The sequence below is a fragment of the Diadema setosum genome, chromosome 19 (assembly GCF_964275005.1).
Source record: "Diadema setosum chromosome 19, eeDiaSeto1, whole genome shotgun sequence".
NCBI classification, from domain to species: domain Eukaryota; kingdom Metazoa; phylum Echinodermata; class Echinoidea; order Diadematoida; family Diadematidae; genus Diadema; species Diadema setosum.
In genome coordinates this window covers 15,129,349-15,149,856 of record NC_092703.1, presented here as the reverse complement: position 1 = coordinate 15,149,856, position 20,508 = coordinate 15,129,349, and the positions used below count along the sequence as shown (strand labels likewise).

At 37.3% G+C, this 20,508-nt stretch overlaps 1 protein-coding gene across 1 annotated transcript in view; it reads right to left on the bottom strand.

Moving 5' to 3' along the window:
- Window positions 1-5,933: 5,933 nt before the first annotated feature.
- LOC140243103 (uncharacterized) overlaps window positions 5,934-20,508 on the bottom strand; it is a 14,695-nt gene continuing 120 nt past the window's right edge. The window contains exons 2-8 of the mRNA XM_072322835.1: window positions 15,857-15,948; window positions 15,200-15,241; window positions 12,374-12,475; window positions 11,460-11,510; window positions 9,256-9,358; window positions 6,885-6,991; window positions 5,934-5,954 (exon numbers count right to left, since the gene is read on the bottom strand). Coding sequence (XP_072178936.1) covers window positions 5,934-5,954; window positions 6,885-6,991; window positions 9,256-9,358; window positions 11,460-11,510; window positions 12,374-12,475; window positions 15,200-15,241; window positions 15,857-15,948 — 518 coding nt within the window. The remainder of the gene's footprint in view (window positions 5,955-6,884; window positions 6,992-9,255; window positions 9,359-11,459; window positions 11,511-12,373; window positions 12,476-15,199; window positions 15,242-15,856; window positions 15,949-20,508) is intronic.

Here is a 20,508-nt window from a genome sequence, read left to right as displayed (position 1 = left end):
AAGAGAGTTCAGTGTCAAGGTGCTTCCAACTTACTGGCGGCTATATACATTTTGACATTGATATCATAGGTCTATGTTGTTGGTTTTTTTTTTCTTTAAAGTTTCAGTTATATCTCTTGCTCTATTCTATTTTTCAGGCAACTACAAAGTGTATAGAGATATTAATCTGCGCTGGATTGTTGACCCGTCTCAAACTTCTTGGCATTATCATATGGATCATATATTGTACATGTCACTTGTATGTGTGTGTGTCTGTGTGTGTATGTGTGTGCGTGAGTGTGTTTGTGCTTTTATTTTTGATTGGTGTGATTTGCTGTAAATGTCACTTTTTTGTGTTTTGCTGCATTATGTGATAGTTCAATAATGTAACACCAGAGCAGGTTGTATATAATCATATAAAAACAAAAATGATTGTTCGGTTACAATTACAGTTCAAATTTTAGTATACTTTTTTTTCTCTTTTCAAAATCATATAAGCATTTCCGCTTCCCTTATTTGGTATAATCAAATCGCCTTGTCTTAATTTTTATCCGTTCTCCGTTTCTCTTTCACAAACACTGATTACTCGGGGCTTACAGCCAAACAAGCTTGCTTCGTGTAGGTCCCGTCATATTTCTGTTTGTATACAGCCCAAACCGAGATTTCGACCAATTATCATTATAACTACGGAATATACCACGTATGTACATTGTATATTGTTTTTGTTTGTTTTGTACATTATTGACAACGCACAAGAACTTGTGATATTACTTTTGATCTATCTATATGAGAAGTGTGAAATAAAATTGAATTGAATTGAATTGAATTGAATCGAACTGATATACTTGTTGAATCTCGTAATCAGATTGGTATCGAGTTACAGTCAGTTACTCCCCTCCTATTGTGCTCTTTCTTCGTGTGTATTCCCGGTTATGATCATGTCTTTTTGCGATGGCCGTTAAAATATACCAGCAACGTTCCCAACCCCGGACATCCGAATATCCAGGTGTCTCGTCGGTAACACATCCGAGCTTCTTGTCAACGGTCGATCGATCTCTTCTAAAGGCCGAACCAAGACGTCTCGAGGACGAAGTGGTTCTCATAGTCCTTGTCGATGACAGAAGTAATCAATCTTGACTCTCTCAGTTCCTGCATCGGCAATCAATCATTGATAGACGATGTATTCTGACATTCGTCATCTTCAGATTGATTTCAGATGATGATGATAATGATGGTGATGGTGCAGCGTTTGCTTTCTTTGTTCTTTGTCATGTGTGTAGACTATTACAATGATCATAATAAGCTCTGTGCAAAGAAAAATCATGACACTTATTGTCAATCACGGAGAAGTCGTGTACACTGTAAAGGAAGTGTACACTCTTGCGTGTGACAAATTTGTGCCTTTGTTCAGGTAGTGACTTGCATTAGCAAATACCTGCAAAGCACACAAAATTACATGATCCAAGCTAAAAATGTCATTCTAATATCCCCTACTGTTACGTTCGCAAATACATTAATGTAAAACAATTTTGATCGTCTATCAAGTAATTCTATAAACATCTGTACAACAGCAGGTGATCTTTAGCATGCAGACTCGTTCAAGAGCTGATATGTTATACCCAGTGAAATATTAGAAGAAATAAATGAAGTCATGAATTATCAACTAAAAAGACTGTGCTTAAATTGAATGACAGAAAAGAAAACAAGGCACCAACAGCTGAATGGTTTCAGAAAACAAACAAACAAACAAACAAAACCCTAGAATTCCCCTTTTCCCAAAATTCAAGTGGAACAACCTATGACGATTATTATGCGAGTGTCAACAAATCACGTTTGGTGTTATCATTGTCTGGTTATAGCGAACAATGTAACGAGGTTGCCAAATCGGTGGTTGAAATTTCGATGACTATCATATACATGTACTTCATAGAAATTGATGGCGCAGAAATTCGTTCGATGCCATGTATTAACATTCCTGTTACAGCTTTTCTTTTCAGGTTTAGCGGACTGAAGAAATTCGTGTTAAAAATGAAAAGTCACAATCTACTGGTTTATTTTTTAGTTACATTGGCGAACAAACATAAATCGTCTATCCAAAAAGTAGAAAACCCCTAAAGAGTTTGCTCATATGAAACTTTTTGCATTACAAGCAAAAAAAATCCAGAAGATATCAAACTACAAAAAGAATCATTGCCTCTTGTGTTATAACAATGTAAAACGGCATCATGAGAAAAGCATTAAAACTGAATCCTAGATTATTCCAATGGTGCCGGAAAAAGGGCTAAGAATCTTGAAACATTGGGGGTTTGTTTTGTTTGTTTGTTTGTTTGTTTTTTTTTTTTTTTGGTTTGTTTGTTTGTTTGTTTGTTTGTTTGTTTGTTTTTTAGTTTAAGTAATATCAATTTCTTGATGCCGGGAAAAAAAATGATGACCTGCTAGAAACGCTAGTCAATGTTAGTAAAAGATATATACACATTTCTCCCAAATTTACACCTGTTTCCCTGTGTAGATCTTGGGTATCTCTTTTTGTCACAAGCGAGCCAATGCTGAGAAATGCTGTGGAGAAAAAAAAAATATCAAGAAAGTACGGTGAAGAAATTACACCCATACACCCAAACTGAATGATAACTGGAAAGAGAAAGATACGATGAACGAAAAAAAAAAGCAGGTGAAATTATAACATTAGATACTTAAGGTTTAAGAGACATTATACGATGATTGAAGAATAAGAGAGAAAGAGAGAGAGAGAGAGAGGGCAACGAATGCATTGGTGTTGTATTTAGAGGGAGAAGAGTGGAATACACGAGGGACGAATTGCTGAGAATCTCTTATAGAAACCAAATACAGAACTACGAAGAACGTAGAACTACGTATAGCGTACACGCGTATCAATGTGCAGACCTCCCAACCATTCTGAATTTGGAGGAAAGAATCTGAATTTTGACTATGTCCAACTCTTGTTTCGGTAGAATTTTCCTATTTTTCTTTAAATTTTATTATACACTTTTATGGAAACTACTCTTTTTTTTCCTACTTTTGAACCAAATCATCCCTATTTTTCAGTCAAAAAGGTTGGGAGGTCTGAATATGTGTGTGTGTATGTGTGTGTGTGTGTGTGTGTGTGTGTGTGTGTGTGATACATTCCCTCATGTATCTATGTGTCCACACACACACGCACACACACACACTTTATTCCAATTATCTCACATTTTATGCAGTGCCAGTGTAAGAATACATGTATTGGAATATAAAGGTTACAAAATGGCGTCAATTCAACAATCATCTTTTAACAGTCGTATTCTTCAATGAAATCATACAAACCGTTGCAAGGATGAACTAATACTTCTTTTTAGGTAGGGGCTGCAGAATGCTAATTACTTTTTTGATGGGAAGAATCTTGAGTTTTCTTGAAATTTGTGTTTGTGTGTGTGTGGCGGGAAGGTTGATCCCTCCGTTCTCAGGCCCTGTGTAAAGTTCAAGGATTCTTTCAGGACATGTGTGTTCATATATGTATCATCTATGATGCAGAACAAATGCCAATGCACTGGATCCAAAGTTAATAATCAATAACTCATCTAACTTAGGGAAAAGAATTAATGTACATCATCATCTTCCTTTTATTTCAGTTATTATATACAAACTTTAATAATACAAATATGCATATATAGATAACTGAAAAGATGGGATATCCTGCGTGCACTACAATCTGTTACTGCTTATTTTGACACTGACCAATGAACATGAACGTGTACTAATATTCTTAGAGCTATGTATATGCACATACAGTATACATGTATGATGTTGACAATGTTAAAAAGATAAGAGTTAAGATTAAGAGAGAAGTCCATTTCATGTCTTTTACATGTTGACTCCTTCGATATCAAAACTGCCACAGGAATAAAATTGGGGTTTCTTCATAGTCTACAGCCCTTCTCTCAAGGATTGTGATCTACATTTTAAAGTTTTTTTGAACATGCAGGAGAGTTGCAATCTACAACTAAAAGACTGAATTTTTTTTTTTTAGGAAAAGACCCTCGAAATGTCATTGACATATTGGAAACACCGCGTTTTCTGCTTTTCTGAATTGTGGCCAAAACACGTACCCAAATTTTGTACATGCCAGCACTTACCACCGAAGTAAATGAGGCATGTTTTGAAGTTGACTCTAGACCCACATCCATATCCATGCCTAGCCTCTGATTCACATCTCATCATTCACATTCACATCCCTGATTCACATCTTCACAAGCTGAGACACCATTATATTTCTATGTGATATATATGTCATATCACTACATAAATTCATACATTTACTTTTCCTGGAATATGCTACAAAAAATGAATAAACAAGTAGTAAGTATACAACAATAAATCAGCAATGGAGGGAATGATCCTAATCTACGGCCAGTAGGTGTGGGCAAGAGGGTTACACCGGTAGTGCTGGCATAATGGAAAGCATTCACTGTGGAAAACATGTGTTCAGACCAGCCATAACATGTTACTAAATACACGGTAAGACATGTTGCAAAATTCTTCAACTCGCTACTAAAACAAAGCTGTACTGGGTAGAAAGAAACTCTGGATGTCAGCCCATTCTATCCTTCTCTCACCACAATCCCAAAGACGGCGTGACAAGAACAGGACTTCCACATCGTTGTTCCACAACATCTTCCCCTGTATGCTCAACCCTAGTCCTCAATGAATTAGTCAAAGAGCAACATCAACACTGATGATAGGCATATCATACTTCTTGCCAATTGCATGAACGTGGCACTCTATCAGAGATGTATGATACGTGAAAATGACGTATTGCAGGCCGAAAATATCCCTCGAAAACATATCAGGTAATAATTTGGTATTACTCATCATATATAGTTTTGATTTCTGTTCATTCGAAGACAGCAAAGCTGCAATGCAAAAATAAAGAAAATTTCAGAATAATTTTTTGAAATATTTCTTGCAACTATTTCAAATCAAATACATTTATCACCTATTACTGATTCATTCGTATTCAGGGCAGTCCAATATGCTGAAGTTTTTACACAAACTGCAGTACATGCAACGATTAATACATGCACAACTTACCAATATCTTTTTTTTTTCAATCCATGGAACCAACAAATTTATTTATTAATCATTTTATCTACGTCCCATTAGATTACAGATGGGCAGATACAAATTACAAGTTACATAATGTGCTCTAACCACTAGGATTATATTTAAAAATGTTGCATGAATGTCCAGTTTTATACAGGCAACTCCTATCATAACGAAGTCCGGCAGTTTTCTTTCGATATATCAATTTTTTTTTCATTACTATTATAGCTCAGCAATGAAGTATATAAAGATATACAGGCAATAATTTCTGGACCTGAATTCTCACTTCATTGTAACAAGAGTTTTGTTATAACCGGTGTTCGTTATAATGGGAGTACACTGTATCAATCTGGTTCAAGGAGAACTGGGCAGGGAATCCTATCCACCAGAATACAAATGTACCAGTATGCAAAGCAGGTCTTAACCCATTAAGGACGACCTGAATTTGCTATAGCACATGTTTCCCATAGACATCCGCCCGAGTATACTTGGGACTATAGTTTTCAAGAGGTTGAGACATCACTACCCTGGTGAATAAAATTTGCTGAGGAATCACGGTAAATAATCGTCCCAGTTTCAGATCACCATTATGAGCGGGCAAAAGCTCTTTCTCCTGATTGTGCATGAGGGGGACATTTCATGTCTTATACACACTATCCCTATTTCCTGGCAGGTATTGCAGTCTTTCTTGCCACGCATAGTATTACAGTCTGTGATCGTTGAGACAGCACACCATGGCTACAGCAAGACAGCTCTGTCACAGGACCCCCAAAGGCATGATAGGGATAATGGTCTTCTAGAGCTTTATCCTTTGCCTTTGATTCGCTCTATTTGCTGGCTAGGGATCCATTGTAGGGCTACGTTGGTGTATCGGCGAGCTGAAAAACAGAGAGAACCAGAGGTTGGATTGATCATTTGTCTGATTTGACTGCGAAGGAATCAAGAACTGCTTATAATCATGCAATTCACAGAACCGACGGCTTTACGTCACCTACGAAGGACTAGGCAATGAGGCAGGCCTTAACGTGTAGAATTTGGTGGCGCTCCATTAATCACACTCGTTATTTTTTCGAGGAGCTCAACTGAGGTCCTTAAAATCACTCTCCTGCTATTTTTGAGGAGCTCAATTTGATGTAAGATGATAAAATGTCTCATATTTCATAAGATTCTAATGAATACAATACTGCAGGCCTACCTATTGATTATTCTGCATAACATAAATAAATGACCACCAGCTGCACTAGTTAAAAAAAAAAAGGTTTTTCAAGCTTGTCTTTGTTCTATTTCGAAGTGACTTTTGTCTTCGTCTTGACCAATGCTCCGAATTTCAGGATATTTCTGAAAGACCATCAATTATCCACATTGATTTACACCTTCTAAATTCAAACTTTCAAATGAATGTGGATAATCATTCAGTAATATCTGGAACTGTTAATAATGAAGTTTAAAAAAATCAATAAAGAGAAAAATATTGTTCACCTGTCGCATGAGGACTTTTATTCGTGACGAATATCTGGTCAGGAGTGATTTTCAAATGGAAAATTTAATTACTTTACTTTAACTTTTGTGAAATTTTTTATCAATTTCATAGGCAATAATATGTGGTCACAATCAAGGAGAAAACCTCTCCGTATGCAAAGAAACCAATTATGATCAATATGCGGACACAACGGTTCCTCCTCGTGAGTCTCCCGGAGCCGCCGGGGACGCTCCAGTGCGTGACTGGAGCACTGGAGGGGAACATTGCCAAGGGAAAAAAAAAGAATGAACCTCACTAATCAGTTTCTCGTTATCTTCCCAAGACATACCTTTCCGGCGACTTCGATCCCAATCTCATCCAGGACCTGGTTGACAATGGCGTCCTGCTCTTCCTCCTCGTCAGATGCACCAAGAACGTCATCCAGGGTGTCATTCACTGAATGAGAGACAATCATTGGGCCTCAGAAAATGGCAATTCAAACTTTCCCACGTTCGATTGTTTGTGTGTTTTCTGCAAAGTGCTGACAGTAGTCACAGAAAATAATGATGCTAATAATAATGCTAATGCTAATAATAATAATAATAATAATAGTAATAATAATAATAATAATAACGAACTCTTTTAATGCGCCGTATCTATAGGTAACACAGTGACACTCGTGGCATACACCAGTGATAATAGTGGACTCCCGTTATAACGAAGTTGTCTGGACTGGCGGTTTTCTTTCGTTATCTCGAAATTTCGTTATAACCGAACAGTAAAGTATAGAAAGATAATCGAGATTATGATTTTGGAACCTAAATCTTTATCTCGTTGTAATAATAATTTCGTTATATACGTGTTTGTTATAACGGGAGTGCAATGTACCTCTATTTGACAATTTTTCATTTGGAATGGGCCACGATTGTATGGTAACCAAAAAGTTACTGGAACAAAAAGGTGTTGAGTTCATTCTTGAAAAGAGGGTATAAAGTCTCCATTCTCAGTTTCACAGGCAAAGAAAAGTATATCTACCTGCATATTTGATACCAGGAAAGTCTGATTTGTTACCACTCATGATTACGTGAATTCTGGAGGAAGAAAGCAACGGCCATGGAATGTGATGAATTATAGCTATGAAGGATTATGATCAGCAGGTGATTATTTCCACAAATGCCAGTCAGAAGCTGATGGTTACTTCATTCCCTTCTGGTATGAATTCAAATACACATTTAACATCAGAAATTAATGTGGCGCCATTTTACTTCACTACAGTATGTGGAAGGAAAGTGATCTCATGCGATATACATGTACACAACTACACCTGTATTTTATAAAGCAATTAAGATGTACATTCCTCATATTCCACATGTACTAATTCTCCTGTTGTTGTATTCCACAATGTGCACTTACTTGTTCAATGCGGTATACGGCACAAAAAAAAAAAAAGGATTGCAACTGATTGACAAATTGCCCTACATCGACGTAAATAAGCACTGAATTGATCAGTGCCTTAGTAGTAGCCATGATAAAACACATGGGCGTACGTACTCGAGCAGGATTCGAACCTACGACCTTCTGAGTTCCGGACAGGCGACATCTCGACTGGACCACCGAGCTTCCGCCCGACAGCAAGTGTTTGTTCTTATCCTAATAGCATGCAGCGGGTACTGCTTAATTATTCAAATTCAGGAAAATTATTTTCGTTGATGTACGGCAATTTGTCAATCAGTTGCACTGAAAACATCTCCACGGAAGAATTTCATGAATTTGAATTTAAAAAAAAAAAAAAAAAAAGATGTTGTCAAATTGTCCCCTTTGTTCAAAGCAAATATTATCATTACATTGCCCCCAGAACAAATAAATTTGATATTTTGTGGGCATGTTTGTGTTTTTCTAATTGTGTCTCACCCCTCATTTCATATTTCTATTTCCCACCTTTCAATTATCACCATGGCAATAAAATCACCAGCAGCCATAGTACAGTCATCACTTATATCGTTATCATCACCATCACTTTCACCATATTACCTCTATGTGCAATTGCAAATAGCAGTCACTCGCAGGCTATCGGTCATACTGCTATGCAACATAATTATGCTGAATATTTTACGTGTAATGATATGAAAAATAAGATCACACTAATACTATGGTGCAATGGCGGTTATGAGAATCATATCTCAGCCATAAAAAAGGTAGATTAAGTATATTTGTGCTGGTTAATGGAAAATTAAAAAGAAAACAAACAAGACAAGACAAAAGCATACCAGGAGGTGAGTTTACTGGCTAGCAAAACACAGTATGGGTGAATCGTTATTAGTTCAATTCAATTCACGTCATATTTCATTTCCAATATGACATAAATTCATCATCATCATCATCGTGATGAGCATTATAATTTTCATCATCATCGTAACGACCATTATCATTTTCATCACCATTATCATCATCAACCTCATCATCATTACCTCTGTAATATGCTCTTTCACTGCAAGTACAGTGGAATCTCCTTTATAAAGAAGAAGTCGGATATAGCAAGATACCCGATATAAACAAGGTCATTTTGCAGGTTCCGCTTTTTTCATATTCTTTTATTTTTAACCCTGATACCATGAGGTATCAATATAACGAGGAAATTTCAATGTTTCCTAACAGCTTACTATAATGAGGTTTCCCTGGCTTGCAATATCCATCATCCCCTTTTCCCTCGCCATACTCACTCATCTCTTCCTTCATCTCCATCTTGGCTGACTCCATTTCAAACTGCTTCATGTTCTGCGTCATTTTCTGTGGTTTCATCTGCTTATTCATTGCTCCCATGGCCTGCAATATCGAGGGAATTGGGAAATAGCTTTGGCATCAAACGTGTATTCCAGGATTCTTCTAATGTGCTGATAATTATGTAATGACTATCACCAAAAAAAAAAAAATGGAAAAAAATTATATCTATTCGTAGAGAAAGGGGACTGATGTTTCTTCATTTCCCCCATACCCTACACACAATTTCAAAACAATTGAAAAATTACTCCTGTTCACAGAGATATTCAACAATACATGGAAATTTTATCCCATTGACAGAGAAATTCAATCACATAGCATGAAGCATGATGACAATGGAACTGAAAAATATCACATCATAGCCCTTTTGCGTCATCACTTTAATAATATTCCAAAATATAACTCTTATTCTGTATAACATTATGAAAGAGAATAATCGTTAATGCGTAGGTGAAATTGAGATTCCTGGGTTGATCATCGGCCCCCTGCAAAGCCAATATTGTGAAATCTGTGCAGACCTGCATAGTGTCCCATACAGCAGTATGTAGATGTTGTTTCACCTACTGTATATTTTTTCAGGCACAGACTCCCAGTTGATTTGTTGCCCTGGAGACCATGCACAGACCGTCATGAAGGGCCCGTGCTGGGGCGTGCACATATGTTTTTATGGACATCTGTACAGACTCATAGGTCTACTAGGGCCCTGTTTTATGAAGAGTTAAAATTTATTACAAGGTTGATTTCAACTGTAAGCCTATGGCAGCCTGTGTAGTAAGGAAATTCAAAATTGATTTTATCTTTTGATAAAACGGGGCCATATAGGTCTTTGCACAAAGTCCTTGCTGGCTCCACATGGACCATGCACACATAGGCACAAACCTCTCTCAGATTCCACACAATTTGTTGCAGAAGTGTTCCTGAGCAGGTATAACATGTTCAAGGGCATGCAAAATGCCCACACATGTTCCTTGCTTAATCTATGCTGTTTTCTACAGGGGGTATTACAACCTTGCGGTATAGGTGCTGTTGATGTAACCACATCCATGATTCCCTCGAAGGTCTGTAGACCGTCTGTGAAGCATGTGACCACAACATCACAGGAGTGTGACCTCGTAAAAATTTCCTCGTAAAACAAAGATGCCCCTTAAACAGGAAATCCACCCCAAAATAGATAAACTTCAAAAGAAAGAGAAAAAAATCCCTACCGAATGATTAAAATCGGATAAGGAAGATATGACATTTTGAAATTTCACATTTTTTTTAAATAAAACATTTCTTGACTATAGTCATGACTGAGTTGATGATGTCATGCCCTTACAATTTTTCAGATATATTATGTTGTTTATTGAATTCGGAAAATTGTTATTTTTAGGTAATACAGGTAAAAGCTTATAACGATTATTCTAACAGATTAAAACGATTATAGACGGGGTATGTGCAACACAACAAGCCTATTCTGGCTTTCTACGCGCATACCTTTTTCTGGTTAACCAAATACACAGTGTCAATGAGCTTTTTTTTTTATTGTACCTATATTCTATCTGTTTTCCTTATTTTTTTTCTCTCTTATACTAATAAGAGATATCTAATACTTTCCTGTTTTGTCAATGTTTTCATTGTTTTGTTTGTATTTCTGCACCTTTGCACAATGTGCTCATATTTACATGTATTTTTTATCTGTACTGGATATTGAATCGGAAATAAAGATTGAATTGAAAAAAAAAGCATATTCCATACCAAAATGAATTAGAGTTAACATCTCTCCTGTTCATATTTTGGTTAATTGGAATTTTATAAGGCAAGTTTTAGATTATCCAGCTGAATATGACATTTTTGTCATTTCTGTATATGACATGAATAAGAAATTGTGAGAGCATGACATCATAAACTTGCTGATTTGAATATTCACAATGACTGGTCAAGAATTGTTTTCAGAAAAAAATTGAAATATCAGACTGTCATAACTTCCTGATTTCTTATCCGATTTTGATCATTTTTGCACGGTTGTGCAAGGATTTTTTCCTCTTTCTCATAAAATTGATTAAATTCTGGAGTGGATTTCTTCTTTATGGATCTGGACGCCCCATAGTCTCTTAAAAATCTTTAAACTGATGTGACAAAAATACTGAACTTGTTTTTAACTTACCTTTGCGGTTCTACCCATGACCTCAGCTGTGGATTTGTTTGCTACCATGATCTGCATGGAAAAGAGAGATTATTAGTATTGTATACTTGCTGAAAAAAATACAATCTATCTGTTGCATGCAATGCTGTATCCATGGCTCCATATTGAGGTTACGGTGTCTTGTCTGACAAAAGGGCTTCCTGAACACTGTATTCAGAGTAAAATTTAGGAAATTCACAATTTTTCACAGCAATTATTTCAGTGAATGTAAGGCGTCAGTCCACAGAGCATACATATAATACCTATATATAGCTGAATTAGGATTTATGGGGAAAAAACTGCACTGTCTATAAACGTTGTGGTTTCCAATCCAATTTGTTCTCTTTTACCTAAGGTGCAGAATATTTAACTCAATCCACTATGCTTTTATGCATCTTTGCAAGCTTTTCTTTTTCACTTTTTGATACGTTAATATTAGGTAGCTATTCCCTCATTTCAAATTGGTAGTATACATTGTACATTAGACTAAGTCATTTTGCATCCTTCCTCTGTACACTTAATTGCATCTTCAATCTTACACTCTACACAAGTACATCAGAATAAATCCTCAAATTCAAGCAAGGTGGATGTGGGAAAAACAATTGAGGTCTCATAGTTCTAGTCAACATAATACACACACGTATGTGCAATCATCTCATCAAATTTTCTTTCATTTTAAATCATAACATCATTTATATAACAAACGCTTATTCAACCCTGAATTTCAGAAACAACAAAATTGAGACACATTTCCTTTAATTCAAAGGAAAGTCCTCTATGACCTCTTTTACATAAAAAGAACAAAATGAAAGAGAAGTGGAAATCTGGTTAATCTTGCTAGAGAAACATGGGGATCATTACACTCTATCACATGTTCAAATTACCATATACCGCACCTTTGACTGAGCGTTGACAGAGGACATCTGGGCACTTGCTCCACACAAGCTGACTTTCTGCTTCCTAAGGTTAACGAGTTGTTTGGCGAGGATTTTCGATGCCTGTTACATGGGAAAACAAAGACAGAGACAGGGCTACATGCATGTCATCTAAACGTTCTTTATCGGGGCTTCTACCTCAAGCATAATATACACATTTAGCTTTTACAAAGGAATAGAAGAGTACTGTGACAAAAGATGATGCCTTTAAAAGACCTCATCGAAACATAACATACAAGTAACATACAACAGTTGTAAAACTGATTACAGTGTACCTGAAATAATCAATCAAAACAGGATTGGCAAATTCTATCTCTAATTTGTGACCCTGCACCACAAAACAAACAAAAAGTCGCCATACATGGATTTTTAGTTAATGACAGATTCTAAGCTTTAAATTGATGTATAACTCAAGTCAAATGGACAATCCTAACCTATCTAAATATTGGAAAGAAAGCGCTCAATCTGGAAAAGTGCGAACCGAGAAAAGAGGCTCTAAAGTAAAGGGTCTGTAGAATTACTGTCTATTCAAGCGTTTAATCTTTACCAAACCGTGCTAGCTGTGCGACGAATGGGACAAAAAACAGGATGTAAACCACTGGAGCAACAGCAATGAAGGGATTAGCAGATTAAATTGAAATTAAGCGCGCTCTATTAAAACATTCTGTCCATGATTAATGCCAACTTTCAAAGCAGTAGTGCTATCCTTTCAAAAGTTATCAGACTTGAAAGTGAAGACTTCGCAAAGGGTTATCAAGAAATGAAAAGGGGCCTCTACGACATACCTGATCTCACTACTCTTCAAAAAAGGGGGGGGGGTTGTAGAAAAACTACTGAAAATTTACTTTCCCATTCACTTTATGATCCCAAACTCAAGAATAATGTAGAAGAAGAATAGCTCTTTCAGAAAATATGGAAAACTAAAAATTGACTTGGTTGACCCGTGTCACCTTTCTTGAGCCCTCACGTGAAATCAAGGGTTGTGACTTTTTGTTCGTTTTGTGGTGCACGGTCACGTCTTGATCAAGGGAGGTTGAAAGTAACGGTGGTTTCAGGTTTTTTTGTTTTTTTTTTCTTCATGAAACATGTTCTTGGGAACAAAATGGACATCGCATCTCACCAGCGTAAAACCTTACCCAAGAGTGGAGGGAGGGGTGGATGATCAGCTATAGTCATCACATACTATAGCACGACCTATTATACACACACGCGCACGATGTGTACGTATACAAAAATGAAATGTATATTGGAATAAATAAGATGATAATATGGATATGTATTTCTTTATAGAAATTATGTGGTGGAAAGATCTTTATTTCCATGGGATTTGTTAATTTTCTTGAATTAATTCTATTGAAACAGTCATCCACATGGGCGTCCAACAGTTGTCACGGGGGGGGGGGGGTGGGAGCAAAACTTGGAAGACATGTGTGAGGGAGCGGAGCTACCAATCGAGGGGAGATCACACGAGGGAGATTTTTGCATTTTCAGACTTGAAAATCAGAGATCTGGTAACCCTTTTAGTGAAATATTCGATTTCGTTTTGTTTCCATCAAAATAGTTTTACTGTTTTGATGGAAACAAAAAATTATATTTGTCTTAAAGACAAATATAAATTCAGGGGGAGGGGTGTACAGGGGAGGGTGTGGGTGGGGGATGCCCCTCCCACACGGAGGAGGTTTTGCATTCTTAAAATTGAAAATCAGAGATCTGGTGTACTCTTTTTGTGAAAGGTACATTTTTGTTTCTATAAAAAAGCAACAAAAGTATCCAATTTTGGGAAATGTGCCCGGAGAATGCTCTCTCCCATAATAATCTTTATGAGGGAGATTTTGCATTTTCAGACTTGAAAATCAGAGAGCTTGTTCACCCTTTTTGGTTAAATATTCGATTTTTGTTTGTATCAAAAATATAAAGACATAATATATTAAGGGACTTTGCAGGGGGAGGGAGATACCCCTCCCACACGAGGAAGATTTTGCATTTTCAGACTTGAAAATCAGAGATCTGGTGCATCCTTTTGGTAAAATATTCTAGGCAATGTTGTGGGGGAGAAATTTGGAGGGGGAATACCCCCTTCCGCATGAGAGAATTTTGCATTTTGATGATCGTCATTCAACGGCCTTGTGCACACTAATTTGGTCTCATATTGAGAAAATTGTGAATCCTCAGAGTAGATAATTCATAGTCTGTATCCCCCCCCCCCCCTCCAACACGAGGAGCTCTTGTATTTTTGGAACTGAAATGGAAATAATCATATCGTATACACAATTCATATGTTATATTTGGGAAAATTGTTGATCAAATTGTAATTTGTAGATGGTCAAGAGAGGCGCGCCGCGCAGCAGGTATACTGGTATGACATTTTACGATTTCAACGTTAGAACCATGCATCAACGATATTTTGAGCGAGCGAAGCGAAAAAAAAAAGAAGATATGTATACAAATTCTTGGAGATAGAATGTTGCTCTCACTCGGCGGACGTTAATCGAACGTCTCGCAACGTGCCGAAATTAATACAATCATAAAACTTCTTCATCAATTCTTTTTTAATTTCGGGGGGATATTATGTACAGGCCACCCCCCCCCCCTCTTTCAAAGGGGAGGGGGTGCACCCTCATTTATACTAATAAATCACTCAATTGTAACTTTTCTTACAGTGCAATACCTATTCAAAGACTTGAATCAAGAAACAAATAACCGATTGTGACGACGACGACGATGATGATGATGATGCTGATTATGATGATGACAAAATTTAAGTCAAGAGGACATATCATACTTTACCTCCTTATTCCCTTGCTTTACAGCTTTCTTTATTTCCGTTTCCTGCATAATGGTAAGACCAAATATCAATTTGCAATTCACAAACTCCAAATCAAATAGATATTGAACACCTAAGATAGGAACATAATGAGAGGGTACGACATTTTCGTTGAACCATTTTCAAAATGGAGAGGACTATACAGTGCACATGCATAGTCCTGTGAGCTGAAGATTCAATTTGAATTCATTGCGAGTCCCACCTAAATTTGTGCCATCTGTGGCAGAGTACAGAAACAAATCCAACAAAACATCAAAATATTCATACACTTATAAACAGATTCTTCTTTTAAAAAAAGCAATTTTGACAAATGAATTATTGTTGAGGAACCTTGATTTGATCAATTTGCAAACCAACATATACAAATACAGGTAGTATTATTACTTTGTCATTTGCATGCTATTCAAGCCAGTATTTCATAGGTAAAACTCTGACTATTCTCATATCTTCAAAGGTTAAGGGTTAACTGTATTGTTGAGGTCATAAGCATATTACAGAGAAAAATCTAACTTTTCATAAGAAAAAAAAACTCCCTAGAAATGCTGCAGATGTGTTTTTCCTTTTTGATGGAAAGGATTCGAACATGTAACTGAGCACAGAGAAATATTATTATTACTTACCAGTTTCTTTTCATCTCGCTCCAATTTAGCACAATCTCTGTCAACACCTCGTTGTGTCTTTTTTAGGTCTCTTTCTGTCTTTTTTAAGACCTCTGCAGAACACGCAGTTATGAAAATGAAAGACAATATCAGATTGCAATGATGTTGTCTGTTCGTGTGTAACCAAAACTATAATATACTATATGTAACGGTAGCGGTAGACCTACACCAGCTCCAGCTCTGAGCACAACACTATCCACCAATTGCACAATTCACAAACATGGCTCTTACTAGACTTACAATGCTATTACTACTTGATCAAGACAAAGGTTACTTGAGTAGACCTGACAGTTAATTCACACGATAATTAGCTAGACCGTACTTCCTACACAAGGTCTAGAGATCAAGCTGTAACAAAGGATCAGTGTAAAGTCTGTTAATTCAATGATTCATGAAAATTTCTGAGGGCGTACTTGTGAAATAGGTCCCACCACTGTCTGTCTGTACTAAGTACATGTTTATAACGGCGGCTTACCTATTCTACTCGTGTGGCGTTAGGCATGACGATCAACTGTTAATCGTAAGCACAGCGTTAGGGCTTTCCTAAACAGTACATGTATTAGGGAGCTTTAGATTTGCGACGATCGCGTTGGCCAGGAAATGTGCAAACGCGGGAAATGTGCAAACGGTCAATTTTATGTGCAAACGATTCACTTCATCAATATTGTTTATATACCTATGAAAGATAAACCCTCTATCAAAACTACGCATGAATCATTCCCATTTTTGTTTGCAGTTAAAACTGTCTTGGCGATCTCCTGTCTATAGCGGGCCACCTGTTTACAACGGCCAGGTTTGTTTTTTTTTTTTTCATTTCCCTTGGGTGCATAGCCGCTATAGATAGGTTTAACTGTACAGTAAAACCTGTCTTCGTGACCACCTGTCTGTAGCAGCCACCTGCCGTATTATATACCGTATACGACCAGCATTAAAAACAATTCTCTCCGAGAGAAAAGGCATGTTAAAGATCGAATCTGTCTATAAAGGCCACCTGCCGTATACAGCCACTAAATACAATTCCATCCGTTTTCAAGAAGAATCTGAAAATGTGAAAATTCTACCTCCTCCGCTGCCCCCCCCCCCCCCCCTTCTTGGGCAACACTCGTGCAACACTCATGCCATCAGAAGGTAAATGATTTTCTGCACCGTCCGACTATTGGTTGTGAGATCGAAGGGTTAATAGCTCATCAACTCAACTTTCACCCGACACTCATCGTACACTAATCGTATCTATAAACCTAGTGAAATCCGATGGACAACGGTCTATGAAAGGAAGGTGATCCCACAGTCAGCCAACACTGACGCCTTAGCACACTTTTATCGGACAATAGCCGTTAGCTATATTATCCTGATTGTGAAGATTGGGAGTCAACGACCAAATCCCCTTGAGCGTTCCTATGTTGAATAAATAAATAAAAATGTAGGTTGAATGAATATAGCAATATTAGTTGAACACATTAGTGAAAGCTTGAGGAAAATCGGAAGATCCATTCACATGTTTCAATGCCACTACTGATGGATAAGGGGACTACAGCATTTTTTCACGTCACGTATAGAAAACGATATAACGAATTCCACAAAATTGATTTTTTTTTTCTGTGAAAAGTTCACATTCCTTCGACTTGTTACTAGCATATAATGAGAGAAATTTTATCTCTCCCCCCCCCCCCGCGCTTTCTGAGTGAGGTAAATAAGGTGATTATAATGAGATGCCAGAAAAGTGAAAATAATTAATGTTATTTCTTTCACATAATATCCTTACATCCTTTTCCATTTGCGACGTCCCCCATGTTGTAGACTTCTCATCCAGCGATAGCAGCACCGAAACCTAAGAGTTCATAACTTTTCAACTGACTGACCGATTTCCCTCAAAATCATTTCACTAAGTCACGTTTTCTACTAATATCGCTTCATCTACTACTAGTATAATCCATGCGTACATTTGGTATTCCTCTTTAAGTGCCAGCAGACTCTCCTGTGCCCCTACCTATAATGCCAGTGGACTATCTAATCGTACTTACGCACTTCTTCGCTTACCACTCCCGAAGATTCAATGACAGCGGATACTCTGGTCTGGTCCTCCCGCCGTCACCCCTAATATGCTATCCCTCATAATTGGGAAGTACAGTTGAATTTACGAAACTAAATTAAAAGGTAATAAAATAAGTGTATGTTAAGGATACAAACATTGTTGCTTGGAATTGTTTTAGCTTCCTTTTTTTAACATATAAAGAGCTTGCTTCAAAAGGCAATTAATCCACTAATTTCAGTTGATTTGGAAGCAAACTCTCAATATACAGAATAAGGGATGCATGGAATGGGCATTTCACTTCTTTATCGTCAGGAGGTATACTGTTTGGGAGAGTCTGTTTGACCAGCTTCCATACACGATTTCGATTTTGGCACAAATCAGCACAGTATCGGGTCTGAGTCTAATTGCCATGCGATTACTGACCGACTAGTCGGACTGGTGTCCTGCGATTGTCGGAAGTGTTGGGTCAGTGTCAGATCACACCCAATCACAATCAGATAAACAGATGACAGATATCGGGCGGCTAACTGCCTTCGATCCCATTATTCCGATCAACGTCAGATCTTTGTTGGATTTACTAGAAATCAGGGCCCCAAAATTCCGCTTGTCGGCTCAGATTTCATCGGAACTCGTCGCAACGCCGAAATTTTGGTATTTCGATCGGGGATCAGATGAGCCTCCGATGGTTAGTGGAACGGGGCCTTTACTATTACGAGAGGACGCAACCTAAACAACAACAAAAAAAAAAAATAAGTAAATAAAAAAAATGGCGCCCCCATGATTTTATGATCGGTGCGTCGTGTATTGAGGGAATCGAAGTAGGCCTATACGACTGCATGTCAATATTCATCTAGATCAAAAATACACTTTCAACTAAAAACGCGTGTGTAAATGTAAGAATAATCACTATCATCTGCGCTTTTCATCTAAAGCTATTCGTGAAATAAACAATGATTAAGAAACCCGCTTGCCATATTAAAGTCGTTTTCTTAAAGTCGTGCGTAAATTTACGAACAGCAATATGAAACAGGGCCCATAAGAAGGCGTAGTGAAAACTCAGACGACGCGAACTATGTACATCGCTTCTGATCGATATAAGCGATTTTGCGTATGCTCAGAAGAGGTTCTCTTTTTTCCTCTGAACGTCCCCGTCGCGAAAATCTATAAAGCTCCCTAAATTAACAGCACTCACCTGCTGATCTTGTTATCCTGTCAAAGTATGTGGAAATGAATAAAATAAATAAATAAATAAACAAATAAATAGATAAATGAATAAATAAATAAATGAATATGCTCGCGAATGCGGCCCCACCAAACGGCGTTTACGCGTGATTGATACTGCGGCGGTTTCCGCAGCATAGCATATTTCGTCCCTCCTTCTCGACTTCTGTTTCTTTTCTTTACTTTGGTGTTAGACTTTCTTTCATCATTTTATTCTCGAATGTTTTAAACCATAGATACAACCTAAACTTAACCCTAACTCTATGGGTACACAACATTGCCTTCTGACGCATGGATGTACGCGTCCTCCGGTGAGGCCTATTTCACGATTTTAAAATAAAGAGTTTGGCAGTAGATCGTATTTACGTACACTGCTTTCTCAGTAAAATTTACAGGGTCTAGAATCTAAAACCTAAACCTAAAAGAAAAGAAAGGGGGGAGGCCTGCAATTGTGTTGCACCGCACAATTCGCAATACATGGGACGATACGAGAGGTTATGACGTATACGGACAATAAAAAGAAAATATAAAGGGAATTCCACAACAACAACAACAACAACAAAAATCGTTTTTCTAGCTTAATAAAAGAGCACTTGACTAACCGCTTTCAGAAAGCAGGGGGAATAATTGCTACTCTTAACATAATCATGTCAGTATCAAGTTAATTGATGGAATGTGTCATTTTCATTAAAAAAAATGAATTTGTATGGAATTCCCCATATTGTTGTCAACATACGTCATAACCTCTAATATAGCCTCCTCATCCAGCCGTTCCAACACCAAAACTTTAAAAAGTCATAACTTTTTGCATTGATTGTCCGATTTTCCTCAAACTTTTGCTTTCTACTAATTTTAATGCTTTCACTCAATCCACATTGCCCTCTGGGTGTGGGCTCCCTTTAAGGCAATGAAGACTGAACCACTTTGTTAACAACTTATATCTATGTATATGCATGGTACCAACAATGTATGCATGTATGTACTTGTACAATGATAATAAATCAATAAATCAATCAAATCAAAACCTAGGCATCAGATTGCATTATTTCAAATTGAAATATGCAGAAACTCCCTACTATTTTATCACTATTTTTTTTTTGTTCTTATTTTTGTATAGGGCCTAATTTTCATTATCCTGGAAATAAAAAAGTTCGAACATCTCTTCCACTTCCCTGCTGCTGCTTAGTATGAATGGAATATCAACGACATTAAGCAATCGATTGCTCTATTTCAAGCTGAAAAATGCAAAAGCTCCCTTACCACGGAAGGGGGACACCCCCATCAGTCCTTCTACCCGTCCCCCCCCCCCCCCCCCAGTCGCTCCGCCCCCTCTCCTTTCTCACTCTCATCCAAGGTTGGC